We start from the raw sequence: 25711 nt of genomic DNA, 5'->3' as shown, positions 1-25711 counted from the left end.
TTACACAAAGAAGAGGCTGGTGGAACTCGAGGGCGCAATCTCTGCTCTTGGTCGATGCTGCCTCTTGAAAGCCGCTCACCTCGTTTCGCATCAAATACCAAATTTATGTGCATTTAAATGCAATACTTGCATACGCGAGCCTTCCGAAGGGCGAGTGATACACGAGTGTTAGCATGGGAAACGAACGGTGCAACAACTCTGAGCTCTTGAAGGAGTCACTATTCTCTCTGGGAAAGGCAGGAGCGTCTATTATGTATCGAACCGAACATTACACATATGATATTCGGAATGACTGACTGAATGCAAGATCTCGGCCCTGATCGCTTCGAAGCTGTTTGCCACGATCTCGGCGTTAAAAAGGCAGAAAAGTTGAACCCCTCACGCTGGATCTATTATCATGCGAAATGGGTGCTTGTCAGACGGGATGCAACTCCTTCATCCCAGCCAGTCAGCATGGGCAATAGCGAGAACGATGAAGCGAGAAGTGCAAGGAGACTGGACGGTGGCCATTAAAATCCCTTCGTCTGTGCCTGCGCAGTGTGCACCGTCGAGGCAACCGAGTCAGTTCGTTACAACATGCAGATTTTCCAGGATGAAAATCTCGAGGCAGTCGAACTTCTCGAACGGCCATGGTCAGGCGAGAAGCTTCTTGAAGTAAGGACGGGCAAAGTAAGGCCTGTTTTCGGCATCAATGTCCAATGTGCCATCTTCAAGAATGTCCGACCAGGACCTGTCACAGTCAATAAGTTGGGATGCGAAGGCGACCAGGACGCGTTGAGCTTCATGGCGGCCCCGACATGGCCGTCCTCCAATACAGCACCCTCCACTATCATCGATGGAAGGAGGAGATCCCCCAGAGCGCATATTTGTTTGTCCTGGGCGGGTTTTGGGAAAACCTTGTTGCAAAGTACGCCAATGAACGAAACATTAGCATCGGCGATATCGTCCAGATTGGGACCATCATTGCGCCAGTAACGGTGCCTCGTCAGCCGCGCTTCAAACTGAACCACCGGTTTCAGGCCAAAGATATTATGTCCAAGCGCTCCCAGGACCTCTTCCGGGCAGGTTGGCTGTACCCAATTTTAAAGGAAGGCATGGTGCAGGCTGGAGACGACATGACTCTTCTTGAACGACCGAATCCTGAATGGACGATAGCCAAAGTTCAACACTACCTCTATCACGATATGCAGAATGAAAAAGCCATGAAACAACTGGTCGAAGTTGACGAGCTAGGGGCCGAAGCCCGCGCCATTTTTGCGAATCGCCTCAAGAAGCAGCATGAGGATTAGGAGAAACGGCTCACGGGGAGACGCGATGGCAATGAATTTCTGGTCCAATTACAGACTCATCAAGAAGGAAACAGAGACTCCAAAGATTGTTTCCTTGACATCCGAGCATACCGAGCCCTCATCAAGCCCCGAGAAGGTTCGGCCGGGGTCGCATGTGCGAGTGAACCTGGGCGATGGAAAGTTAGTGCGGGCGTACTCGGTCGTTGCAGGTGATTCAAATCGTTTCGAGCTCGCTGTCACCCTTAGCGAGACCAGCCGTGGAGGGTCACACTTCATCCACCAGTCCCTACAACTGGGTGCACACTGTTATTTGGGAAGATCACAACGAGTTTCCCGCTCTCAAATGAGGCTGACAAGCATGTCTTCATTGCTGGTGGCGTTGGCCTGACCGCGTTCATCGCATCTGCGGAGCGCTGTCAACGTGAAGGTCTATCATACCATTTGCACTATCTAGTTCGAGGCTCTCGCGATATAGCTTTGAAGAGATATCACAACCTGTTTGGATCAAATATTACCATTTACGACAAGTCCGCAGGAAAGAAGTTCAACGCGCGCCTGTACTAGGAAAAGTGGACGACAACACGCATGTTTACTGTTGCGAGTCCAGGAGACTCCAGAATGCCATTCTCGAGGTTGCTAATTCAATGAGTATCTGTTCTACTCATCTCCACTTCGAGAATTTCGAAGTCACGACTTCTGGAGACCCATTCGTGGTGCAGCTGGCTGATTCTGGGAGCGCTGTCCATGGACGGAGAGGAGACCCTGCTCAACGCGTTGCGAGAGCCGGACTGGATATTTCGTCTTCCTGTGAGGCTGGGAATTGTGGTACTTGTCGCGTTGGTGTCAGAAGCGGCAAGGTAGAGCACAGAGGGACGGGGTTAATGGAAGACGAAAAGTGCTCGGCAATGCTGAGTTGTGTATCAAGAGGTATTGGAACAATTGTGCTGGATCTCTAAAGAAAAAAAAAAAAACACAAAAGAAGCCTAAGAGCACACCCTGGTGGAGTATCGGAGTGGTGATATCAAGTGATTGTTCTTTAATATTAGCCGCCTGCAGCTGGATAATATGTACCTACGTTATAGAGAGTTGAAGAGGACGTGACCGGGAACTTGAGCTGGTCAGTTGCAAGATATACACAAGTCTCCGGCGATCTTAGAGGAACCTCTTTTTCACCCAGCCTCTGATGGCTTCGGCCACCTTTCCAGGCTGTTCCATTGCGCACCAATGACCTGATTGGATTTCTGTCATCTCGAAGTCCAGCAAGTATCCCGCCTCCCTCGACATGTGAATCAGGTCGATTCGACCCACACTGTCGCCCGTGCGCCCAATGAAAAAGAAAGGAACCTTGACAACGTGATTCTCCTTGGGAACCTTCTTGTTGTCTTCCCACTGGAGGTTACCTCTATGTGCTTTATACCAGTTTGTCCGGCCCTGGAAGCCATCCTTGCTGAAGCGGGGCATGAAATCATCCCTCTATTTCGGCTCCTTTGCATAAGACTTCAAAGTTCACCCGCCTGTTGCCCGACATGTAAGTCGTCATTGCGTCTTCGCCGGCGAACATTTTCTCCATCCAGTCAGGCTCAGCGCCATGCAACACTTCCCAGAATCTTTCAAGATTATTGTCGATGATCTGGTAGCCGTCTGGCGAGGTGAAGAAATACCAATACTGGTAAAGGGGATATCCAAAGCGCTCCTTGGTGATGGCATTAAAACCGTCAAGGTCGAACTGAAGGTCAGCGCGTTGGCCAGACCATTTGTACATGGAGACATCGGTGGGCTGGAAGTACCCGCGTAGCCGAGGCAATCTCGGATGATCATCTGGCATGGTAGATACGGGAGCAGGTCAATGACCTCTGACCACATGAGGGCGCTGTCTGGGAAGCCATGGATGAAGAACAACGCCGGCTGGGAGGAATCGGCCTTGCTCTTGGGTGAGATATAATATGTGTAAGTGAGTACGCTTCGTCTCGACTGTCTTCTTCTCGAGTTGGACCATCGCTATCAGGCGTGCAGAGGGCCTGATTCAAAGCTTGGAAAGATTGATGAGTTTGCCAAAGGGACAATGAGGGAAGAAATAGTCTCAGAACATCTGCCGCTTTCACACAAGGCGACCTACCTGCCGAGCACGGTCTGACAAGACAGTCTATAGATCAAAGGCGACATTCGTTTAATAATGAGTATTTCGTTCCCGTTTGGAAATAGTGACTCTGTTATTTGTCCTATTCTCGTCAGATATATTTGACCCAGGTGGGCTCCTCGTTGTTAGCGTTTTTGAGCTTGTCAGACCGTTGCTATTTGCGTGGTCTTGCTCTGTACCTAGGTACGTAATCCGGTAATCTTGGGATGCCATTGACCAGATGAGAGGCAAAACTGTGCCTTAACATAAGCATCACCTTCGACAATTTGTGATCAGGCCTGGTGCAGAGTACCGCGCCCTTCCTCGATTGGTGTAGGATATGCTTCAGCTCCCCACTTTCAAACTCAGTTGGGAAGCCTATACAGTGTGTGGTCGCACCGGTTACCTGCTTCTTCCCTAAGACCGGTATGTATTTGAGATCGATATCGCCTTGAGGCCCTACAAAGGGAGTCAGCCTGAATCGATCAAGATGAATACATCCTCGACCGATCTCGACGAGAGAGACCACCCACGGCACATCATCGGCCTCCAAACGTTCTCTTCCTGGTAGACACATCTTAGATTTCGATATCGCTGAGGCCGATGTGCAAGGCCAGCTGCATAATGTTCAATGGGTGCATCCGAAAGCGAGTTGGAGGTGGATGGCAACTAGCAAGCGATCGCAAATTGATCGCACGTTCTGTAGACACAAGGCTAAGTCCAGCAAGCTGATAAAACACCGTCAAATATTACGACTCCAGAGAACTGCGACTCGAAAAGGTGTCGATGTCTGCATTCGCAGGCTAGTGAGGCTTAGTATGTAGCAATATGTACCCCCGTAGCTGGTCGCTCGGTAGGTCGGCACGTGCCGCATACACTTCCCCAACTCCGTGCTTTCACGTGATATTTTTCAAAGCTTGGGTTTGCATTCCTGTTGACAGGGTTGCAAGATCGCCACTGTGGCAAACCACCTGAGATGTTAACTGTCTCACCAACTGTGCCACTTACCTCAACATCGTTGATCTCGTCGATCTGCGATAGCATGACGACGGAATAGGAGGTTTCAGGAAAGGCCTTCGAATCACAGGCCAAAGTGTATATAAACAGGCAGAGTCTCTCTGAATAGGCAGAGGGACGAGACACAATCAATCAGATAGAACCACTCCTGTTCTGTTTACAACAATTCCAACCTCTGCACATGTAGAATACCTCAGATACGCGAGCAGGAGCATCACCAGGGGGCGACACAAACCCTTGTTGCCAGATTGGGGGAATAGGTTTTCGTTTCGCGAGTATTAATCAGGGCACACTAGAACTAGGCTTTAACGGGGTCGGAACTCGCAAAAGTTGCCGCCTTCAAACAACGCAATTTGTTTTCCAGCCTGCCCTCTCCCTCTCTGGACATCGCTTATTCAAGTCTCTCCCTCAACCCCATTAACTTCGACCACGAATTCAATGCTTTCCATGTGTCATCCTACGGGAAATATTGGCTGCAGGTCTTGTATGCATTGCTGGCGGACAATTTCTGTCTCTTCTACGGGGTGAATCACCACCGCGGGGTACAATATGCGCGTCGCGAAATCTAAGGACCTGCCATGAACGGGTACGCCAATGGCGCCATTGAAACCACTGATAAAGATAAACCTACCCCATTCCCGAAACTTGAGGAGGATGTTGGCTACATTGGACAGGAGCGAGAGTTCCGGGAGAGCAACAAGCTGAGGAAGCGTAATGACGGCGCCCCAGGCCACAGGAGATCCGTATCCGGAAACCTGCTCTCACGTTTGACCTTCCTCCGAACAAACAGCGACCAGGACAAGATAAACGGTGGCGATCGAGATGGCTCGGATTTTCCTCATCGAGGGCGAGGTGCCATGGCGGAAGCACAAGCCCAGAGCAAGAGAAAGAGGAAGGGGTCATTGAGGAAAACAGTTCTGGGAAAAGGACGGGACAGAAAGACCTCCGATGTCAAAAAGTCACCTCTGTCCGGTGCAAGCTCGCCTTCCGTGCAGCCGACAGACGAAGAGCAAGAAGCGCCGCCGACTCCTCGTGCAAGACAAGATCTATCAAGTCCAGCGTCGCCCGACTCTCCCCCTTCATGGCCATTTCGCACATTATCACGCGTCTCAATACCCTCGATCCGCAGTAGTATAGCATCTGTCGATCCAGCCTCGTCTACAGCCTCGATCATCAGTCCAAACTTGGCTACTACCGATGTCTCAACAGATGACGAAGACCTCGTGTTACCGGGTATATCTGCTTTGCGGAAACTCCCATCTACGTCCTCTTTTGGGACAGATTCCTATTTCCCCATCCAAGATCCGATGCGTCGGATGTTCGGCTCCCGCACGCGCTCGCCGCTAGCTACGCAACCGCAGTCTATCGTCGGCACGCCGCCTGACGAAGATGTCTGGGACTACTCCGAAACCGCGTTTTGGGGGTACGTCATTTTATTTGTGACGTGGATTGTTTTTGTCGTGGGCATGGGATCTTGCTTCGGAGTATGGTCATGGGCTTGGGATGTGGGAGAAACACCATACGCGCCTCCAGAGCTGGAGGATGATCCCACCTTACCGATTGTTGGGTATTATCCGGCACTGATGGTCTTGACGTGCATCATGGCTTGGGTCTGGGTGGTAGTAGCGTGGGTGGGGATGAAGTATTTCAGACATGCGGATTTCAGAGGAGATGACGGCTAACGCCATGAAACAATGTGAGAGCAACTTTGATCGAACAATTTGTGGCTGGTATCAAACCCCAAAGCACCTTGCTCGGACCGCTTTTTCCATCATAAACACTCCACGTATTGATATCAATTTTGTTGGATCCCTTTGACTCCTTATCATCCCCGAATCCTAAAAATATATTGTTGCGCTCACATAACAAATCTTCAAATTCACAGGAGAAGCACTCCTCTTCGAATCAGATGCGTCCCCGAAAACGAAGACGAAGGCGCAGACATCATCTCTAAACCTGCACCTGGTCTGTCAACCCATTGGTCTCCCGGCACTTCTGTAGCTGCAAATTCGCCATCTTCTCATGGAATGCGTCTAGATCTTCCTTTACAATGTATTCCCCAGTGGCATTCTCGACTTCGGCACGTGGCACTGGGGTACCAGCGAGCGGAGTGGGTGTTGCAGCTCCCCCACCTGGAGCTTTTGACACGAGCCCTTTGGACCTAGCGAACCCTGTCGAGCGTTCTGTTGAGGGATCTGGATCATAATATTCATCCTTGATCGGCCGGACGAACACCGTCTGTTTGCATATTGTGACGATGGTATTCGTTGGGACGGATAGCCAGTTGTGCCGCTCGAATGTGAGCGGTTCACTAGCGACTAGGACCACGTCGGAGGCTTTGTCTCTTCTCTCCATCTTAAATTGTCCTTTCATCTTTCCTTCAACCCACGCAGTGCCTGATGAGTAGTACAAACTGGCGGCCGCGTCGGTTTTAGAGCTGACATATCGTGTAACGATGACAGTGTGGCCGTCTGTAACAGCAAAATTGAGGAGACTTCTGGTTTCAACATCCGGGACCTTGTATTCCGGAGGGACAGCCTTCACAAACGCATTGATCTGGGCGATCGTCTTCTTCATTGCTCGCCTCAGAGTCTTCGTATCGAAGCCACCTTCGGGCTCGGAGCTGGGATCCACTCCTTCACGCTCCAAAGTATCGAGAAACAACGCAAATGCCCATTCCGAATCAGTTCCGCCTTTCACACCAAGAAACCATTTGTCCGAGAGACTGTCAGCGAGAGGCCGTTTCACGTACTTCCAGGCCCCAATGTTGCCGTTGTGCATCCACATCAGGGTATTGTGCTGAAAAGGGTGGCAATTGTTCTCGGCCAAGGATCCTTCGGTGGTGGCTCTGACATGGGCAAAGATTAGCCTTGAGGCTGTCTTGGGCGCGAGGCGTTCGAGGTTCACACAGTTCCAAGCTGGCAGGGTTGATGTAAAGATACATGGGTCTGGCCCTAGTTCTGGCTCCGTGTACCAGCCAACCCCAAACCCGTCTCCGTTGACTGGGCGGCGGCTATCAAGGCGAAGGCGGCTGTCATAAGATTGAGTGAGAATGCTGTGTGATGGTTCGGTAATCAACTTGGAAAGAATGATCGGCTGAGAGCCTTTGTACACCTGGAATATGCATGAGTATGGAGTACCTAGGGAGAGGGTGTAGATCCGGATCAAATGCGTACAAGAAACCGGCACATCTTCAAACAAGTAGAATTCGAAAATGAGTCCTATTTTGAAGTGATGTTGGTTTTTGAGTCATATATTCGATAAGGAGCATTATCTTTCTCTGACTGGGAGTGGCACGGAGGCAAAAGTATCAGCAGTGTCCAAGTGCGAAGCATCAAATGACCCCAACCCATAAACGCCAGGACCCCGGTGTATACGGAAAGGAGATAGAAAAGTAGAAGGACAAATACTGTTGTCTTAAGAGGATATGGTGACACGCGCAAGCTGAGCTCTGATTGACGCCAGACTTCACCGCCATGCTTGGGGGTTGAGATCAGGAAACGGTGGCTGCAGATGTGGCGCCATCTGTGGCTGCTACATTTTCCGTGCAAGAATATTCGGTACCCAGTACAACGTCATTCGCCGTTCTCGCGTTTCATCGCCCCGAACATATCAGTCGACTCCATTTCCACAACTTTTCTTTTATTTGTCTTCCATCTACCTTCATGTTCGAGCTGACCTGTGATGAGCGGTAGACTCCTCTCTGCGAGGGTCGCGCCTTTATTGCGCCAACGAGGCGTCACAGCGCGTCTCCTCCACAACAATTATGCCATAACAAGAGCGGGCGGCCTGTTGAGGCCAAATGCACGTCTTCCTCTGCGAGCATGGCCGATCGGATCCAGCTCTATCCACAATGTCCCTGCCGTCCGATCCATCTCCTTTGCCAGGATTCTCCCTAAACTCGCTCTGAAAATGGCTCGAATACCTGCCATGTTTGGAGCGAGCATCCTCGCAGGCATAGCTTACATCCAATACCAAGCCGCCCAGGCTGGAACTTATACCTTAAACGTTCTGAAGAAGGCCGGAGATGCTGTCGCAGAGACCTCGTCAAATATGTTCGAAGGTGCGAAGGGAATTGTCAATCAAATTGGAGTGGGTTGGGAACGGACGAAGGAGGAGGCGCATCTACCGGAGTGGCTTCAGCAATTTTTCGATAAGGGAGAAGAGTCTGGCGAAGGAGGGTCTGAACCACAAGCTCCTAGGCCAAGTAAAGCCGCTGTAGGAGCTGCAGCAGCTTCAGGCGCCGCAATAGGAGTGGAAGGATCAAGCGAAGACGATGAGCAGTCGGGTGCAGAGATGGCAAGAGATGATCAAATGATGGTATTGACGAGAAAGATGATTGAGATTCGAGGCATTCTCAATACGATTGGCCAAGGAGGGGCTTTGACGCTGCCATCTATCGTGGTTATTGGATCGCAATCATCTGGGAAAAGCTCGGTTCTTGAGGCAATTGTCGGGCACGAATTCTTGCCCAAAGGCTCTAACATGGTCACTAGACGCCCGATCGAACTCACTCTCGTCAACACCCCTGATGCAAAAGCCGAGTACGGCGAGTTCCCTGCTCTTGGAATGGGCAAAATCACAGACTTTTCGCAAATCCAAAAAATCCTAACGGACCTCAACCTGGCTGTTCCCCCCGAGCAATGTGTTAGCGACGACCCCATCCAATTGTCCGTTTACTCTCCAAACGTTCCAGATTTATCCCTGATTGATCTGCCGGGCTATATCCAAGTATCAGGCAAAGACCAACCTTCTGAGCTGAAGCAGAAGATCTCCGATCTGTGTGACAAATACATCCAACCCCCCAATGTCATCCTAGCCATCTCTGCCGCGGACGTAGACTTGGCCAATTCCACTGCTCTCAGGGCAAGTCGAAGGGTTGATCCTCGAGGCGAGAGAACGATTGGTGTCATTACAAAAATGGACCTGGTCGACCCCCGTCGAGGCGTTGAAATCTTGTCAGACAGAAAATATCCTCTGAGGCTAGGTTATGTTGGCGTGGTTTGTAAGATACCACAATCGGCAGGTCTTTTCTCCAGACCTGGCGCCAGTGTGACAAATGCCATCATCAAGAACGAGAACGCATACTTCTCATCACATCCGCTACAATTTGGTCCACAATCAGAACTCGCTGTTGGCACAACCACGCTACGACACAAGCTCATGCATGTTCTCGAACAAACAATGGCGGCGAGCCTTGCTGGAACGAGAGACGCCATCGTGCAGGAGCTGGAAGAAGCAACATATGAGTTCAAAGTACAATATAACGACAGACCGCTTAGTGCTGAATCGTACTTGGCCGAAAGCTTGGACAGCTTCAAACATTCGTTCAAGGAGTTCAGCGAGCACTTCGGCAGAGCTCAAGTTAGGGCCTTGTTGAAAGATGTCCTTGATCAGAAAGTGATGGACGTGCTGGCTAAACGATACTGGAATAAACCAGTAGAGGATCTGTCGCCTGTTCAGCCTGAAGCAGATCCCTTATCGGAGTTGCCCAAAGCTGAACCAGGATCGTTGTACTGGCTACGCAAACTGGACGCCTCGACTTCGGAGCTGACCAAACTTGGTGTCGGGAGACTGGCGACGACGGTGGTGGCGGCTGAACTGCAGAGCCATGTTGACAAGCTGATAGCCGCTTCCACGTTTGCTTCCCATCCTTATGCTCAGCGGTCAATTGTCGATGCCTCGTCGAGCATATTGAACGACCGATTCTACAGCACGAGTGATCAGGTCGAGAATTGCATCAAACCATTCAAATTCGAGATCGAAGTGGAGCCGAATGAATGGAGCAAGGGACGCGAAAATGTGGGCCATGTGTTGAAGAATGAGCTGAAAGCTTGCGAAGCTGCGCAGAGGCAATTGGAAGACAGCATCGGCAAAAGAAAACTTAGAGATGTGATGGGCTTCATCGACCGAGTGAGGAAAGGAGAAATTGTCCTGGAAGGAGATGGGTCCGGCGGTGCAGGTGGCTTTTCGGCAGCCCTTCTTCAAAAAGGTATACTCATGTTTTCACAAATTGATAGGCAAGTCAAGCTCACTGTTATACAAAGGTCGAGAAGCCGTTTTCCTCCGCGACCGTGCCGACATCATCAAGATGCGCCTCATGGCCGTCAAATCTAAACAATGCGCCAACCCCAAAAACAAATACTACTGCCCCGAAGTCTTCCTGGACGTGGTCGCTGACAAATTGACTTCGACGGCCGTGCTCTTCCTCAATGTTGAACTCCTCTCTGAATTTTACTACAATTTCCCCCGCGAGTTGGATTTGAGACTTGGTCGACATCTGGAGCCGAGCGAAATCGAGCAATTCGCGAGAGAAGACCCTAAGGTCAGAAGGCATCTCGATGTCATCAAGCGGAAGGAGATGCTAGAGTTGGTGTTGGAGAAGATTGAGAGCTTGAGGCAATTGGAGGGTCGGACGAAGACGCAACAAGCGAAAGCGTCGCTGGTCAAGGAGAGAGGGCGGTGGAGTCTGTTTTGAAGAACACACATGTTGATGATACCACCATTAGTAGCGTCTATTTTTTGGGTGTTTGGTGTCGATAGAAATGACATGTGGACATGCCTCTCCCGCTCCGGTTCGTACGTTCGCTTCCTGGCAAGGCACCTCTTCAATTATCTCAGAGGCCCCGTCCTCGTTGTTCTAGGATCTGCAAACGGATTCCTAACTTGGGTGCCCGAGTTCCAAGGTATTTCGCCATCCACCTCTTCAATTGCGCCGTTGATGCCGCCCAACTTGTCACCAATCTTGATGACGCTGAACCTGATCATTCTCGGATCGAGACTCAAAAATCGTCGGACGTCCTGTTGCGCCTTAACCGAGGCGTCGAATTGCATCACGAAGTAATGGCCCTGGCGGTGTTGTGTTTGGTGTTTCGTCGTTGGTCGAGGGAGGTCGAATTGACCCCAGTTCTTCATGCCGCGTATCACGCCGTTAGAAGCGAGAATCTGTTGGCCGGCGACGCGGGCGATTCTGTACACGGAGCAAGGCGTGTTAGCGGGTTAAGTCATAAGAGGAAAGGAACCGGTAGGAGAAGTACTCTTTGACATGGTTGAGGTTGCCCGGCCGGACCTGTTTAATGTCAGTTGGACTTCGATTGGGGTTCGAAGGGGAAAGTCAACAAGCTTACAACAGCTATCAGCTCGTAAAGCATTTTTTTCTTGAGGCCGTGGCACCATGAATAAAAGTATGAAGGTTGATTGTTAGATTGGCTTGGAATTGAGAAATTCCCCAGGCGGTCTCCACTTGACCGGCGCAGTTTGGCAGCGGGTTTGTCTCCGTCGCTGCCAGTTCCTTCATCGATTTCATCTGCGGAGCTGGCATGAGCGCACTTTAAATACTCCTTCCTTCCTTTACGCTTGATATTCCGCGTCAAGTTAGAGCAGATGATGAGTTCTCCTGCACTGGGTCGGTTTATGCCGGCAGTCTCAAGACTGGCCACAAAAGGAGTTGTCGTGCCACGATTTTCTGTCAAGTCTCAGCTACGTTCGTCGGCATGCCTTTCTGGGAGATCATTTTCTGCGAGACCTGCCTGTATGTTACCATTTTCTGGATGTCGAATGTCACTAACTCTGTCTCGCAGTACTTGTGAAGAAATACACCGAAGACCATGAATGGATAGAGCTTGACAGCGACGGCAAAACAGGTACTCCTCCCGACGCAATCTTCACCATTCCGGGTTTTTACAGTGCCCTTACTCTCGCGCAGGAACGATAGGTATTACCGAATATGCTGCCAAAGCCCTTGGAGATGTTGTCTACGTTGAACTTCCTGAAATCGGCATGGAAGTGACAAAAGGTGACACAATTGGCGCAGTCGAGTCCGTCAAGTCTGCCTCCGATATTATGACACCTGTGTCGGGCAAGATCTCAGACCATAACAAGCTGTTGGAAGAGAAGCCTGGGACGATCAACAAGAGCCCTGAGTCCGAGGGTTGGCTGGCAAAGATTGAAGTGACGAATTTGAATGAGCTCGACAGTCTCATGAGCAAAGAGGACTACGATAACTTCGAGAAAGAATGATAAGTGTCAATGGCACAAGAACACAATTGCTTCCTCGATATTGGTCTGCTCGTCAAGTACATGAGGGAATATCCACTCCAAGCATCCCTCCCCACCGGTTGTTCACTGGTCTTGCTCTCCCTGTTGCCCATGCAACCCACTGGTGCTGGTATCCTCAATGTTGTGTCGATGCCTCTCCGGATGTATATCAAAGTCAGCCTCACGTGCATCATCACTATCAGCTTCACCGAGAAATGCGGCATTTGTCGTATCTAGGCTTTCTTGCTTGTCTCCCTCCGCAGCTCTTTGTGCCTCGAAGCCATCGTCACTATCGGCTTCGCCTAAGAACGCGGCGTTTCCTGCATCGAGAGCCGGACTGTTGTCGCCTTCTATAGTCTTGCGCACTTCAAAGTGATCATCTGAGTCCGCCTCTCCCAAGAACGCCGAGTTGTCAGCTTCGAGGGCGGGCTGAGGTGCTCCATAAGCCTCCCGGAAGGCATCGTACCCTTCGTTGCTGTCAGCTTCGCCCAGGAATGCAGCGTGCTTGTTGTCTGCAAAGACTTCAGCTTGAGGTGGTACGGTGCCTGGGGGTGGCGCCTGGCTATTGAGAGGGGTTGATCTTGAAGGGCTCGAGGTCGCAGCCGTGGGTCTGAAGTTTGCTGTAGATAGCTGAAGGGCCCGTTGGGGTGCGTTTCGAAGGGGGACACCCAGAACCCCGGATCGGGCTGCTGAAGCTAGGCCAAGGAGCAGAGGTCGTGCTGCCATCATTTATGCCAGGTCTAGAGTGGTCAACTGAAGGCAAAATTCCTGTCCAGAAGGTCGAGTGATCCAAGAGAGAAGAGAGCAGGTCAGCTTTCAAAAGTCACCTGTACATGACGAAAGAGGGGTTGAGGAGTGGATGGGTTTCTTATCACCTGATGGCAACCAGGTAGGCATTCCAGAGCTGCACAGCCCTGACTATCACTTCGCAAACCGTATGCTGAGGTGGGTGGACGAGTGGTTGACAAAGCACTGCGAGCGTTGAAAGGGCAAATCATGCATGAGCAAAAGGGTATGATTTGCGGGGAAGCTTCGCAAGAGGCGAAAGAAGCGAAGGGTCTTGGAGAGCGAAAGCCAATCAATCAAGACTCCGTGACATCCGAGCTTGGAAGTGGAATGTGAATGTCCGACTTACCGAATCAGCAATTGCCATCGCTCTCAAGCTCCAGAACGCGCTCTATATCGTCTATATCTACTTCTCGCTATCTGCGGATCAAAGGGTACCTAGGTACGTGACCCTCAGCAGAGGGTCAAGGGGTTCCACCGTCTTCTTCTAGTGTCCATTCTTCAGGGCACCAGCGTTCGCCGCGCCGCTCGCTTCATCGCTCAGTCGTATGACATATTTGCCAGCAGTCTGTCTCGATATATCAGAATCTCATCAATCTGGCATTGGATGAATGAGGGGAGAAAAAGAAGGGAGGGATGAGGTAGACCGCTCACCTTGCCAAAGTTCTTCGCAATATCATTCAGATCGTCCAAACTCGCCATTTCCACTGCAGGCTTCACAGCACCGCGTTGCACAAACTCAATCGCCTCCCAGATGTCCTTTCTGGTTCCCACAGCAGAGCCGATGATACGCACGCCCTTGGAAATCCCCAGTGTTGGATGAAAGCTGACCCGATGGTCCTCTGGCGGGATTCCCACGCAGACAAACGTCCCATATGGAGCCACCAGTTCCAATGCCGCCTGGTACGCTTTGTCAGAGTTGGCCATGACCAAGACCGCCGCAGCACCATCCCCGGTGAGGGCCATGACTGTCTCTATGTTTAATTCTTTTGCATCATAGTACACTTCGGCGCCTAACTTCAGACAGTATTCCTTTTTCGCGTCTCCGACATCAATCGCAATTACCCGATATCCCATCGCCTTTGCGAACTGAATCCCCAAAGCACCGACACCGCCACCAGCGCCCGATATAACCATCCATCGACCTGGAACTGCCTCGCTGACCTTGATGGCTTTGTACGCCGTCACACCGCCACAAAGAATCGGAGCGACTAGATCATCTGGCACGTCCTCTGGAATCCGGATAACATATCGCGACGGAACAACGGCATACTCTGCAAAGGTGCCATCTCTGCTTAAGCCAGAGCATAGCTTTGCCAAGCAACGGGCCTCGCCGCCCGGAGACAGGCAGCAGAAGCATTCTTCGCACACGTCGCGTACCCACCCAAGACCTACTCGTGCTCCGACATCGATAAAGGAAGCATCCACTGCGGAGCCAAGCTTCACAACCCGTCCCACGCCTTCGTGTCCTAGAATATCGCGAGTCGGACCCAAGTGACCTGCTGCGAGGTGGAAGTCCGAACCGCATACTCCTGTTACCGATAAGCGCACTAGCAAGTCGGTTGGGCTGATATCAGGAACTGGCACGTTTTTGGTTTCAAAGTGATATGTCCCATCGTGTCTCTGGCCAACCATCAGCAAGTGTCCCTAAGCGGAAGGCGGTTATCGAGTGTTCATACCACTAGAATGGCGACTCTGTGAGTTGACGGGATTGCCATTATTGTTTCCCACACCTTGCGCCTGGTTCGGAATGGCCCTTTACAAACTCTGGCAGAAGGTGATCTGTTTCGAACTTGGAGATGCGAAAACTAGAGGTAGCTAAAGGTGAACTGTCGCAGAAACCCAAGGTTACTTATCTGATATTATCTACTCGGCACATCAACAATATACATGTCTCTTCCCCCGGCAGTTGTTTGAGCCTCGACCTCGATCCGATGTGACCCCGAACTGCTAGAGGCTGACCTGTGGGGTTGATTGGGGCTCCGTGGGGCTTCAGGAGGTCATCAGGGGAATCCTTCGGATCTTGATTGATCTTTCTTTTCTCCCGGTCCGAAGGACTACCGATTTTAATCTCCTATTTTTCTTGTGCTCACTTTTGAAGTTAGACTATCAAGGCATGGTCTACTATCGGTGACAAACATTGTTACTTGCTTTGGGTAGTTTGGAGTGCGCATTGAATGAGGGCGTACTCGGGATAAAGGCGGAAAAGCCAGACAAGCATCCTGTTGTAGCGCTGTGTCTCATCATTCACGCATGAATGCAAGTTGCTCCCGGCACCACTGCGGCGGGCCTGTATGACTATTTCAGGCAATGAGGTTCACCTGAGTCGCCATGTTGATGCTACACAGCTACTGTCAGACATCTACCGTACATCAGCAATAATGGCGCACATCAGCTCGAACAATCCTGCGATCCCTCATAGAGACCGCACAAAATCTGCGAACAAGAGTGTATCTGGCTTACTTCGCCGATGAAGTCTTGCCGAAAAGGCAGGAAAGCTCTGCTATACATACTCTGATTCCAAGAATTTCAAACGGCCCGTTGGGGCTAGAATTATCTGTTTTCGATTCTCTGCTCTGACGGCCAATTACGAAGGTAGCGACACTGCGAGGATGGCTATTTTGTACTGTGCCTCGATTCCAGAATAGAAGCTGCCATTCGAGTTGCCGTGATCAAGTCCGACAATTGAGAGGAGCGTTGAAGACATGCTTTGTGGCATAGAAGTGCCGCTACTCCGGTCATCGGCCTCGCTATTCCCCCAATGAGCCGGAACAATTCGATGCACCTGGGTTGCAATCACACTGTCTTTGCTTCCTCTTGTTTCATTCGACCGTCATTTTGCTTTAGGCTCTCTGAGGATTTCTTTCCTTCGAGCTTTATCTGCAGCTGCAGCCCGATCTCCGAACACTCGGTCCATATCTTCCAGACTCCGCCCTTTTGTCTCTGGCACACAGAACCAAGTCCATATTCCACTCAGGGCACAAAAGACTGCCAAAAATGTATACGCTCCAAATCCCCGTGTGTTTTGGATCAGAGGCGGCGTGATCAGACCAATGATGAAATTATTGAGCCAGTTGCTTCAGGTACTCCACGCCACGCCTTTCGCTCGCAGAAAGCTGGGAAAGATTTCAGATGGCATGGCCCATAGAACGGGACACCAGTCATCTCGAAGGTCATCATGTACAGGAAGGGGAAAGCCACGGCCACCCAGCCTTTGTCTTTATGATCGCTCAAACTGTCAAGGTACAAGCCGACCAGGACCACAATGATGATGTGGGAAACGGTCATTATTACACTGCCCAGCAGCAGAAGCGGCCGTCGTCCGAACCAATCCATTGTGTATGGAGACGTCGAGACTCCAACAAGTTAGGTGACATTCAGAATATCCGAGAGGACTAGCCGCATTTTGTAATCGACATTCATGCTCTCGAAGAAGCTTGGTGAGTAATAGATCAGTGCATTGATACCTACAAACTGCTGGACTGCAATTACCCATTAGCTATAGCAGTGCTGACGGAACTCAGAACTTCCGGTAAACGGAGAAGGGTCGATAAGAAAGAAAGGGGGTCCTCACAAAACATCAAGCCAATTCCGACCATTGTACGTCACAAATAGCCTTGTTTGAAGCATCCAGCATAAGCTGCAAGCCCCAGTTTGACAGCAGATCAGCTAGACTGACGACCCTTGATACCGAGATTTGGATGCTTCTCTTTGGCAACCTCTTTGTGGAATGTAATTTCGGCTAGAATATCGAACCATTTCGGATGAATTCGCGGATCATCCACTGGGCTGGGACCCGTCGGACTTTGATGAGAGCTGTCAGTGCTTCCTGGTCACGTCCTTTCGCCACAATCCATTCCGGCGAGAAAGGGATGAAGAGAACAGAGATGCCGAGAAGTATGGCAAGTATGATCTGCAGAAGGAAAGGAAGTCGAAATGGCCATTCACCGTCAATGTACCGCGTACCGAAAGTCAACTAGTAGGCACAGGTGATACCGAAAACAAAGGAAATCTTTTCGAGGACGAGTAATGTGCCTTTGGCGCCGTTAGCAATCCACAGACTCCCGGCGAGGGTAAATAACGAACAGCCTACTTTGATTTCTGGTGGTGACAGTTCAGCGATATATATAGGGACGACCATACTTAGCCCAACAACCTGGATTAGCCCAAGAGATAGAAAAAAAGACAAATGGTTCATGCTGACATTCCAACACCGATACCACCAATGGGTTGGCCAACGATCAGCATTGCATAGCCTTGTGCGGTTGTCTGCAAGACTGATCCAAACACAAAATGCAGACAGCAACGCAAATCGAGTACTTTCTGGATATTTTCTCCGCCACCCAGCCTTGGTTGAATGCCCCTGTGAAGAAATGGTTAGTCCTCAGATGGTCTTGATAGGTCTCGGTAGGTGCCCACCGATTAGTGCTCCAAGTCCGATCATGGCCGTCATCAATCCTTTCCAGAAGCCGGCTCCACTGGCGCTCTCCGAGACACGAGGAAATTGGTCGAGGATTTGATCCATGACAAGGATGGCAGAAACGACACCTTGATCTATGGGAGCGATTCAGTCTTAATCCTTGCTCAAAAGATACGCCTGGGGACATACCATAGCCAAACAAGAAGCCTCCCCACCTGACGACGAAGGCGTAAAGGACGACAGCTTTTGACTGGAAAGTCCCGCGAAGACCTAAAGAGTGATGTTGGTGAGCCGCTTCACATTGTTAATGCCTTCAAGACTCGAGAGCACCAACCATGCTTGACGTAGCTGTCTCGTAGTTCTAATATGAATTCGCCTGTCTGCACAACTCGGTCGCTGGTGGTTCCGGGATGCTTTTTGCGATCTTGACCCTCGAAGCCTTGCACAGGCGAACTGCCGTCACTAGCCATGAGTAAAGTGGCTTTTTTTTCTTCTTTAGAATGATCGGCTTAGTCACAAAACTCGTCTAGTACATCTGTGCGAGAAGAGAGGAAAAGAGTAGCAGGAACAAGAGCCTGCTGTCTCTGTAATTTGAGATCTCTATCGATCGTTATTGTCCTCATGGACCAAGAGGATCCCGCTGGACGTTTCACTCTTTCCCCCCATGACGTCCTGATCATCGGTGGTCTTCGTCTCACCAGACTGTCGACTGTGTGCACTGGCTAGACTGGGACACAACAGAGATGATCGTACTAGGCTACGTAGTAACACTGGAAGCCCTGGTGCTGCCCAGATATGGAGCTTGATGCAGTATTCAAGCTCGGTTGTATCATCTATAAATAACTCCCAAGATAGACTCTGAGCTAATAGAGAATCAGAGATCCGCAGATGCACAGCTTTAGCGATAGATGGCCATCGAAGGTGCGAGGCTATGTTCACCGAGGAGGAATGCAGATTCCATGTTGCTACTGAGTAAACGTTGGGCTACTACCACAACAACGAGGATTCAAAAATATCCCGCCGTTCGAACCAAAGTTCCTTACTCAGGCATCTCTTCATACATATTACATGATCGGGCTAATTATTTTACTTGAATCTTTCCAGCACTTTAGCCCCAGGGGGAAGGCATAGCGGGGTTTCACTCTGTCCGCGGAAAATCTTAAGCCTGGAGTTCCTCTTCGGCTGCGTCCCAACATACGAGTTGGTCAAAGGTGCTCGGGTCCAAGGCACAGTTCGCTTCCAGGTCAAAGTTGTGGTCATAGTTGTCCAACGCCTGCGTTTGATTTCTGGGCTCTTGCCTGATTTTCCTCGAATCGACCCAATCCACTGTCACATCAGATCGATCCTTCTTCTGGTCTCCAACCACTCCGACAAATGGGACGGCCACATGGGTTGCTGCATTGTCGTTGCCAGCCGGGCAGATTGCGTTAATCAGTTGTGAACACGCAGCGAGCTTTGTCGCCTGCAGGTCTGGACGCGACTTTAGCCTCTGTGCGGCGGCGTTTAGCATGGACATGGTGGTCTCTGCTAGATAGTACACCTCGCCTAACTGCTGCAGAATTCGCCAACAAATGTAAAACTTTTGGAAACCCGTCTCTCGCACTGCGGCCTGCTCTGACATGCTATAGAGCAGATGCGTTGCAACTGCTGGCTCCAACACTGCTATCGCCGTATCTGGCAGCCATGAGATCAGATGGTAGGCATACAGATCGCTGAATATGCTTGTAATACTTTTTGCTGCTTGCGAAACCATCTTCATAGATAAATTTCGGAGCTTGGTCTCGTTTGCGTTTGATGACGGCAAATTGAGCAGAGGCCGGTACAAAGTCATCAATGTCATCGAGTAATAACCTGCCAAGAGAGCCCTGTGTACCCTCACAATTTCATTCTCGTGCCGATGTTCGATGTCATGATGTTGAAGCTCGAGCTGCTGCACTTCTGTTGGTAAGTAACCGTACCAATTTTGCAGCTCTTGACCGCACATCGTGATCTCCGAAAACCTGGAACCTTTGATTTTTGGGACTAGCGATACAACTATTGGACTCTGTCCCGCATCACGAGGTGTTCTTTGGACGGTGTATTGCACAGTCAAGACTTTGTCAATATACTCGGAAAGCTGGGCCAGCGCCATGCAAGAACAGGCGAGTGTTTCCAACTCTGCCAACCCGATGTCATACATCTGCAGGCTGTTTTGAAGGGTCTTCAAAAGAGGTTCCAACCTAAAGTCGTCAAGATGCAACATAGGGACATCGAACCGAAAGACTTTATTTTGCACTGGCCTCCGCAAGGCCACGGCAAGCAAGCGGTCTCTCATGACAAGCGTCCACCATGTCATCTTGAATGTCCGCCGCTGTTTCCGATCTGAGAGGCTGCTGGTGGGATCAAAGTTTAGTCCAATACTGGTCGCATGCAGTGTTGCGATTCCGACCCAATAATAGCTGTCCCTGACGCCTTCGGGGTCCCCGTCCCATAAACTTAACAGGATGGCGGCCTGACAGATCGCGAGTCTGTCCGTTTCCACGTCAAAATCGTGGAGAAGCCTTGCACGTTCGTAGAACACGCATCTTGTCTTTTTATGCCTTCCACGGTGGTTGTCCGCGTTGATGTACGCTGTTGCAGCAAACATCATTGCTTGAAAAAGGAGGAGGCTTGTTGTTCCGGTGTTGCCGTTGCTCGACACTGCTGACAGAATTTCCTCGAGGTCTAGCATCGGTGCAAAGGGATATACCCATTTTGCATAAGTTGTCAACAGCAAATCACGCGTTGCTGAGTCTGGAATGTCGAAAGCACCCTTTCTTTGGAGGTGGAGAAGGTCTTCTGTTGATAGGGTCTTCGGTAGAGGCGTGATATATTTTGGGAGCGATGACTGGAGGCGATGATCACCTAAAACGGTTTGAGTAGGTGATGGATAAGATGCAAGGAAATCTGGCTGAAAATCTTGTCCGCCACCCATTGCAATGTCCTCTTCGAGAGGGTTGGAAGTGTCAACTGTCTCAGATGTGGCGAAGAAGTTGCTCGAGAGATCGAAGATATCAAATGAACCATCTCCACTACTGCACTTAGCAGCAGCAGCAGACTCCTTCCTCTCTGACAAGAGACTGTCTATATCTCCAAAATCAATGATTGCATCGCAAATTGGGCTTCGGGGGCCATGCTGCTTGCCCTCGAAGAAGGATGGTCCAAGGACCCGGTCTCCGATGTGTCGTCTCTTGCTCGCGGGTACTACACAATTCTTGCCGTCAAGCCTGCAGTTTGTACATGGAGTTTTAGTCCTGGTAACATCACAGCGGACTTTTCTCGAGCGGCATGATTCACAAGCCCGGGGAGCTCTCTTGCTGAGCCCACCTACTCTCACAACCACTTCCGGGTCGCGGGCTCCCATGCCGGAAGGCGGCCGATGACAGAGGCCAGTGGGCGCTGAGAGAGGGCCTTTAATCCGGGCAAGGTTCTCGGGTAGAGCTCTAAGCAAAAGCACGTATTCGAGCGCCGGACAGAGAGCAAGGATTAAAGTTCCAAGGACAAAGGGAATTTGGACTTACCTGCTGAGAATACTTACTGGGCTTCCTTCGAGCTCATTTATGAGGGATAACACATCATGCGAGTCAGACCCCTACGTATTCGCATGAGATTGGGATGCAGGCTGCATCCGGTGGAAGAGGTTCCGGTCACGAGGAAAGCTCCGAGTTTTGTAAAGACACCTTGGTCTGAGATCTCGTTGGCCTCTACGATCAAACGCCTTGAGGCTATGAGTCTGACAATTGCACTGTCTGTGTCAATAGGAGACCATGAGCATCTGCCACGGACCTCCACGAGATGTCAATAATATGTTGGATAGAGGGAAATATCAGTGTACTCGGCAGAGAGACTTGGCATCCTTTGATCTTCTGAGGCTTTTGGTTTCTTCCGGTTGTCTGACTGCCTGATCCGGTCTTGCATCCGACGACAGCTTGGTCCTGGTCAGTATTATTTCTGATGGTCGAAATGAAGTTGAAGAGAACCATTCATCGAGGAATATGTCCACGCCCAGCTTCGTCATTGGCAGGCCAGATGATGTTAATTATTCGTGGGTACCATACCCGGTACTTGTATTCGCACCCGCGCAACCCTGTAGAGGCTGGGAGCCTAGAGACTCCCTCCACAGACAATATCCCTGCTTCCGGGGCCCCGGGTACTCCGCGTCTTCAAGCCCGCGTCTGAGGCGACTGCTTAGCCTCGCAAGGTAAGATGAGATGAGAATGCAGCCAGTCGGGCAAGGCACGGAAAACCCAAAGATCCTTCGGAACTTAACAAGGCCAACATGCGAGTAGGGTTGTTGATGCGAATGTGTGGCATTTGGAAAGGGAAGAGCGGTTATGATTTTGGGCCCTGTCATGCATCGACGACTGCCTAATACATGGGTGATTCTGCTGTTGAGAGAAGAGCTGCAGCCTCAAGCTATCCTCAAACTATCAGGTTAGTCCTTGATGGGCAACACCCAACCATGGAAGGATTTTGCTGGTGCTGCCAGTTTGCATGCAGCTGGGGAGGATACTGAGTATGGAGTAGCATAAGTAATTACCTAGCGAACTAGGCCGCCGGAAGTAGGGAGGCGGAGTATTACGATGCTCCATTCCCTGTAAGTAAGCGACTGCCGAGGTTCCGGCGCCGCTGAAAGCCAGATCCGTGCTGTCCTTTATTTGCGTGCTTCCACGGACAGAGACCACATCTCCGAATTATCGTTTCTGCGAATCGCAATCGGAGCTTCATAGCGGTGCTGGGCAAGCAGTCTCATCCCCAGATATTCTAGTTCGTGCGCAGGTTCCCTGATGACTCCTGCACCAGTCGCCTCATCCAAGAAACGTCCCTTGCCGCGAGCCCGACACGCATGCCTCAGATGTCGGAAGCAGAAGTTGAGATGCGATGATACTAGACCGTGCGCCTTGTGCTTGCGCGTTGGAGTCGAATGCAGAGAGCGTCCCGAAAATAGGGGATTGGTGAAGCCGTCTGCAGGACTCGCAGGGAGCACTGACACTTCCACCATCGGCCAGTTTGATGATGAGCAGCAACCCGCTCCGTCACCTCGAACTTCCATCCCTCTTGGCCGTCAGTCCAGCCCTGTCCAGGTCTTGTCGCATAAAACTCAATCTTCCTCATCGGTACGGAGTCCACAAGAGCCTGGAAGGCGGTTATCTGAGGTATATCGAGAAAGAACGTCAACATACGAAGTAGTGGACCAGCTCTTCAGAGAACACAACTCGGCAGCGAGGCTATTCCATTCCACGGATGCGATTCCTGGTAGTAGCCCGGACGTGAGGTCTTCCGAAGCCAGCGGCCACTATCTCCCCATAAGTGATGTGCTTGGGATGGAATTGCCGCCCTCTCATGTAATTGACTACGCTCTGGAAAGTTATTCTGATTCTGTGCACTGGTTCATGTTATTGTTTCATGGACCATCCTTGAGAGCTGAGCTCCAGGGTCTTACCGCGACAGGTTTTGTGCGTGCGGATCGAATGTCCTTTTCGGTTCTCGTTTTGTTGGTTATTGGCATCGGCGCAAAGTACGCCACAAAATCTGAAGCTGAAGAAATATGTCCGGGTGTTGACATGGACAGCCTGGGGAACACACTCATCCACAAAGTTGAAGAGCGACTTCTTGGTGTCTTCGATCAAGCTAATATTGAGGCCGTTCAAATCTCAATCCTCCTTTCCTCATACTACGCCTACCATAGCCGGCCAAACCGCAGCTTTGCCTTGATGGGGAGCGCACTTAAAGTCGCGCAAGCTCTCGGCCTGCAAAAGGAGTCAAACTGGAAGATGGAAGACCCCATTCTGCGAGAGGTATGGCGGCGATTATGCTGGGCCCTCTACACAGCGGAAGTGTGAGTCATGCAATGTGTCTAAGCGATTCGTCACTGATTGTTTGGGGTGTAGATTTAGTGCTATCAGCTTTGGGACTCCCTGTAATGTACATGACAGCGATTGGGACGTATCTTTCCCTGGCAACATCGACGACACCTCATTGACCTGCCCAGGATTCGAATCTGTGGAGAGCTATGAGGATGAAACATTCGGCCCAGTTACTATAGCATCATATCAGAGATACAAGTTTCGCCTCTATCGAATTGCATCAACAATCACTCGAAATATCTATCTCCGGAGTGGGGCAACCCTTCCTGAAGTGGTCAGAGAGATCAAGGCAATCAATCATCGCCTGCTTCAGTGGGAAAAATGCATACCGCGGGAATTGCGACTCAAGTATTTGAAATACAATAGCGGAGATAGGACAATTAGAAGGACCATCAGAACCTTCCAGCTTCAAGCCCTTACCCTCCAACTCTCCTATGACAACATTCAATTGGTTCTGCACCGGCCACTGTTGACAATAAACCGCGTGCCTCGATGGCCTGACGTGGGACCAGAAGCAGGCAATGATTCCGACCAGATAATGCTTAACGTCCCCAACGATGCAGTCGACAGCATGATCAGGACAAGCAAGTACCAGTGCTGGGTTTCCTCAATGAGAACGTCCAAAATCGGTGAACATGCTGAAATCCTTGCTGCTTCTCAGAACACCCATGGAGCGGCTTATGCTGGAATCCAGTCCTTCACTGCTGGTGTTGTCCTCGGCATCTTTGCACTATCGGATCCTCTTTCAGATCAGGCTCACCAAGCGAAGCGTGCTGTGAGTAGAATTATTAAGCTGCCCCGACTTCACAGGTTCCGTACTACGGTATCCGACCAATGCGGTGCAATTCTGGAAGAGCTTGTTCGGTTGGTTCTTGCGGAGGAGATGAAAGCATTATTAACGGAGGCAGAGTCCTCTCGTCAAGAGCATGTACAGCACAGGCTCGCGGATGAACGCACTACCGTCGACCATCATTCCCCTGCTTCGGTGTGTGGTGAACAGCAACATGTAGTAGACGGGAACGATGTGTCAGAACAGGCCGCCAAGCTCTCCGACAGGAGTGGCACGGACGCATTCGAGCTGTTTTCCCAACATAGCTTCGACCTACCTCGAGACATCGCTTCTGGCAATTTCAGTGACGCCCTCGTCTCTCTGCAAGATGGTTTGATACCCCAGATCTTCGTATTTCTTCTTCTAACGAGCTGCAGTGTTTCGTGATGGGCGTAGTGGTCTCAACAGTCGCCTTGGAAATGGCACCCGACATCAAGAACAAATCAGTTTGTCATCGACACCGGGGACTTGCCTATATCCGCAACTTTCCTCAGGCACTGCTGCGATGTCAAACAGTAGGGTATCCAACACCTTTGATGGCACTTCTCAAGTTTGGATCTGGGATGATATGCTTTGGCTCCCTGACGGCACCTAAGGTATTGGTCGCATAAACATGCCAGCTTCATCTGCCTCCGGAGATTAGCTGAGTACTTGCAAATTTGTGAATGTCTCATTCCCTTTTTGCTAATGCGATATCTGCTATGTTCCATCGATCGCCGAGAACCATCTTGGCCAAGGAAGAGGACAGCATTAGAGTACGCAAAGCTCCGAATGGTCAAGACATAATCTAGTGACTGAAGCGCTCCAATTTTGAAATGAATCTGACGGCGCCTGTTGAGATATTAGATACCACATGGGATGAGTACAGGGTAGTGGCACTAACGCCCTATCAAGCGGAGTGATTGGGTGATGAGTGACTTATGTAGCCCTGTTTGCTCGCGAGCCACCTGGTAAGTGCTATACAGAGTATAGTACTAGGTAGGTATGTCCAGAGGACGCAGTACCTGATCAAGTCTTGGCGACAACAAAGCGGACACTTGTCTCCGCTGTCGACTCTCGATGGTTAGTTTCAACCTTCAACTCCACTCTTGAAACGGGACGACAGCAACCTTGGAACCCGCAGGTGCACGGAATGACATCTTACACAATCCTGCACAATCCATGGCTTCTAGATCTCAGTTGGCGCAGATGGCATTGCACGGCCTATTTTGAAGGACACTCCTGTGGTCGGTAAAACGTTCTGCCAGAGAAGTGATTTTGGTTCACTCCGGGAGTTGCCCAACGCTATCAAACCCCATCCAGCACAGCTGCCAAGCTATTGTTGAACTGATC

General features: G+C 50.6%; 14 protein-coding genes across 14 annotated transcripts; 5 read left to right on the top strand and 9 right to left on the bottom strand.

Annotated features, from left to right (window-relative positions):
- Window positions 1-576: 576 nt before the first annotated feature.
- On the top strand, window positions 577-1289 carry Z519_11414 (uncharacterized protein; the record flags this gene model as incomplete). Its single annotated transcript, XM_016769126.1, has 2 exons — window positions 577-773; window positions 818-1289. The coding sequence occupies 2 exons, from the start codon at window positions 577-579 to the stop codon at window positions 1287-1289; spliced, it is 669 nt and encodes a 222-aa protein (XP_016614499.1).
- Window positions 1290-2441: 1152 nt separating this feature from the next.
- Z519_11413 (uncharacterized protein) lies at window positions 2442-2750 on the bottom strand (the record flags this gene model as incomplete). The annotated part of the gene is made up of 1 exon (XM_016769125.1): window positions 2442-2750. The coding sequence occupies one exon, from the start codon at window positions 2748-2750 to the stop codon at window positions 2442-2444; it is 309 nt and encodes a 102-aa protein (XP_016614498.1).
- A 4-nt stretch (window positions 2751-2754) lies between these two features.
- Z519_11412 (uncharacterized protein) lies at window positions 2755-3114 on the bottom strand (the record flags this gene model as incomplete). The annotated part of the gene is made up of 1 exon (XM_016769124.1): window positions 2755-3114. One exon carries the CDS (start codon window positions 3112-3114, stop codon window positions 2755-2757), a length of 360 nt encoding a protein of 119 aa, XP_016614497.1.
- A 1886-nt stretch (window positions 3115-5000) lies between these two features.
- Window positions 5001-6104, top strand: Z519_11411 (uncharacterized protein; the record flags this gene model as incomplete). Its single annotated transcript, XM_016769123.1, has 1 exon — window positions 5001-6104. The coding sequence occupies one exon, from the start codon at window positions 5001-5003 to the stop codon at window positions 6102-6104; it is 1104 nt and encodes a 367-aa protein (XP_016614496.1).
- Window positions 6105-6372: 268 nt separating this feature from the next.
- Z519_11410 (uncharacterized protein) lies at window positions 6373-7613 on the bottom strand (the record flags this gene model as incomplete). The annotated part of the gene is made up of 2 exons (XM_016769122.1): window positions 6373-7536; window positions 7599-7613. The coding sequence occupies 2 exons, from the start codon at window positions 7611-7613 to the stop codon at window positions 6373-6375; spliced, it is 1179 nt and encodes a 392-aa protein (XP_016614495.1).
- A 721-nt stretch (window positions 7614-8334) lies between these two features.
- Window positions 8335-10900, top strand: Z519_11409 (uncharacterized protein; the record flags this gene model as incomplete). Its single annotated transcript, XM_016769121.1, has 2 exons — window positions 8335-10414; window positions 10470-10900. 2 exons carry the CDS (start codon window positions 8335-8337, stop codon window positions 10898-10900), a joined length of 2511 nt encoding a protein of 836 aa, XP_016614494.1.
- A 134-nt stretch (window positions 10901-11034) lies between these two features.
- Z519_11408 (ribosomal protein S6) lies at window positions 11035-11573 on the bottom strand (the record flags this gene model as incomplete). Its single annotated transcript, XM_016769120.1, has 3 exons — window positions 11035-11392; window positions 11460-11491; window positions 11550-11573. The coding sequence occupies 3 exons, from the start codon at window positions 11571-11573 to the stop codon at window positions 11035-11037; spliced, it is 414 nt and encodes a 137-aa protein (XP_016614493.1).
- Window positions 11574-11808: 235 nt separating this feature from the next.
- On the top strand, window positions 11809-12441 carry Z519_11407 (glycine cleavage system H protein; the record flags this gene model as incomplete). Its single annotated transcript, XM_016769119.1, has 3 exons — window positions 11809-11953; window positions 12003-12065; window positions 12128-12441. The coding sequence occupies 3 exons, from the start codon at window positions 11809-11811 to the stop codon at window positions 12439-12441; spliced, it is 522 nt and encodes a 173-aa protein (XP_016614492.1).
- A 102-nt stretch (window positions 12442-12543) lies between these two features.
- Z519_11406 (uncharacterized protein) lies at window positions 12544-13185 on the bottom strand (the record flags this gene model as incomplete). The annotated part of the gene is made up of 1 exon (XM_016769118.1): window positions 12544-13185. One exon carries the CDS (start codon window positions 13183-13185, stop codon window positions 12544-12546), a length of 642 nt encoding a protein of 213 aa, XP_016614491.1.
- A 547-nt stretch (window positions 13186-13732) lies between these two features.
- Z519_11405 (uncharacterized protein) lies at window positions 13733-14880 on the bottom strand (the record flags this gene model as incomplete). The annotated part of the gene is made up of 2 exons (XM_016769117.1): window positions 13733-13813; window positions 13900-14880. The coding sequence occupies 2 exons, from the start codon at window positions 14878-14880 to the stop codon at window positions 13733-13735; spliced, it is 1062 nt and encodes a 353-aa protein (XP_016614490.1).
- A 1161-nt stretch (window positions 14881-16041) lies between these two features.
- Window positions 16042-16581, bottom strand: Z519_11404 (uncharacterized protein; the record flags this gene model as incomplete). The annotated part of the gene is made up of 2 exons (XM_016769116.1): window positions 16042-16188; window positions 16297-16581. 2 exons carry the CDS (start codon window positions 16579-16581, stop codon window positions 16042-16044), a joined length of 432 nt encoding a protein of 143 aa, XP_016614489.1.
- A 1048-nt stretch (window positions 16582-17629) lies between these two features.
- Z519_11403 (uncharacterized protein) lies at window positions 17630-18135 on the bottom strand (the record flags this gene model as incomplete). The annotated part of the gene is made up of 3 exons (XM_016769115.1): window positions 17630-17799; window positions 17855-17935; window positions 18000-18135. The coding sequence occupies 3 exons, from the start codon at window positions 18133-18135 to the stop codon at window positions 17630-17632; spliced, it is 387 nt and encodes a 128-aa protein (XP_016614488.1).
- Window positions 18136-18824: 689 nt separating this feature from the next.
- Window positions 18825-21047, bottom strand: Z519_11402 (uncharacterized protein; the record flags this gene model as incomplete). Its single annotated transcript, XM_016769114.1, has 1 exon — window positions 18825-21047. The coding sequence occupies one exon, from the start codon at window positions 21045-21047 to the stop codon at window positions 18825-18827; it is 2223 nt and encodes a 740-aa protein (XP_016614487.1).
- A 1423-nt stretch (window positions 21048-22470) lies between these two features.
- Window positions 22471-24974, top strand: Z519_11401 (uncharacterized protein; the record flags this gene model as incomplete). Its single annotated transcript, XM_016769113.1, has 3 exons — window positions 22471-23522; window positions 23575-24710; window positions 24757-24974. 3 exons carry the CDS (start codon window positions 22471-22473, stop codon window positions 24972-24974), a joined length of 2406 nt encoding a protein of 801 aa, XP_016614486.1.
- Between the last annotated feature and the right edge of the window lie 737 nt (window positions 24975-25711).

Source organism: Cladophialophora bantiana (assembly GCF_000835475.1).
Source record: "Cladophialophora bantiana CBS 173.52 unplaced genomic scaffold supercont1.22, whole genome shotgun sequence".
NCBI lineage: Eukaryota > Fungi > Ascomycota > Eurotiomycetes > Chaetothyriales > Herpotrichiellaceae > Cladophialophora > Cladophialophora bantiana.
The sequence above is the reverse complement of the archived record's forward strand: the minus strand, read 5'-3'. Positions and strand labels throughout refer to the sequence as shown.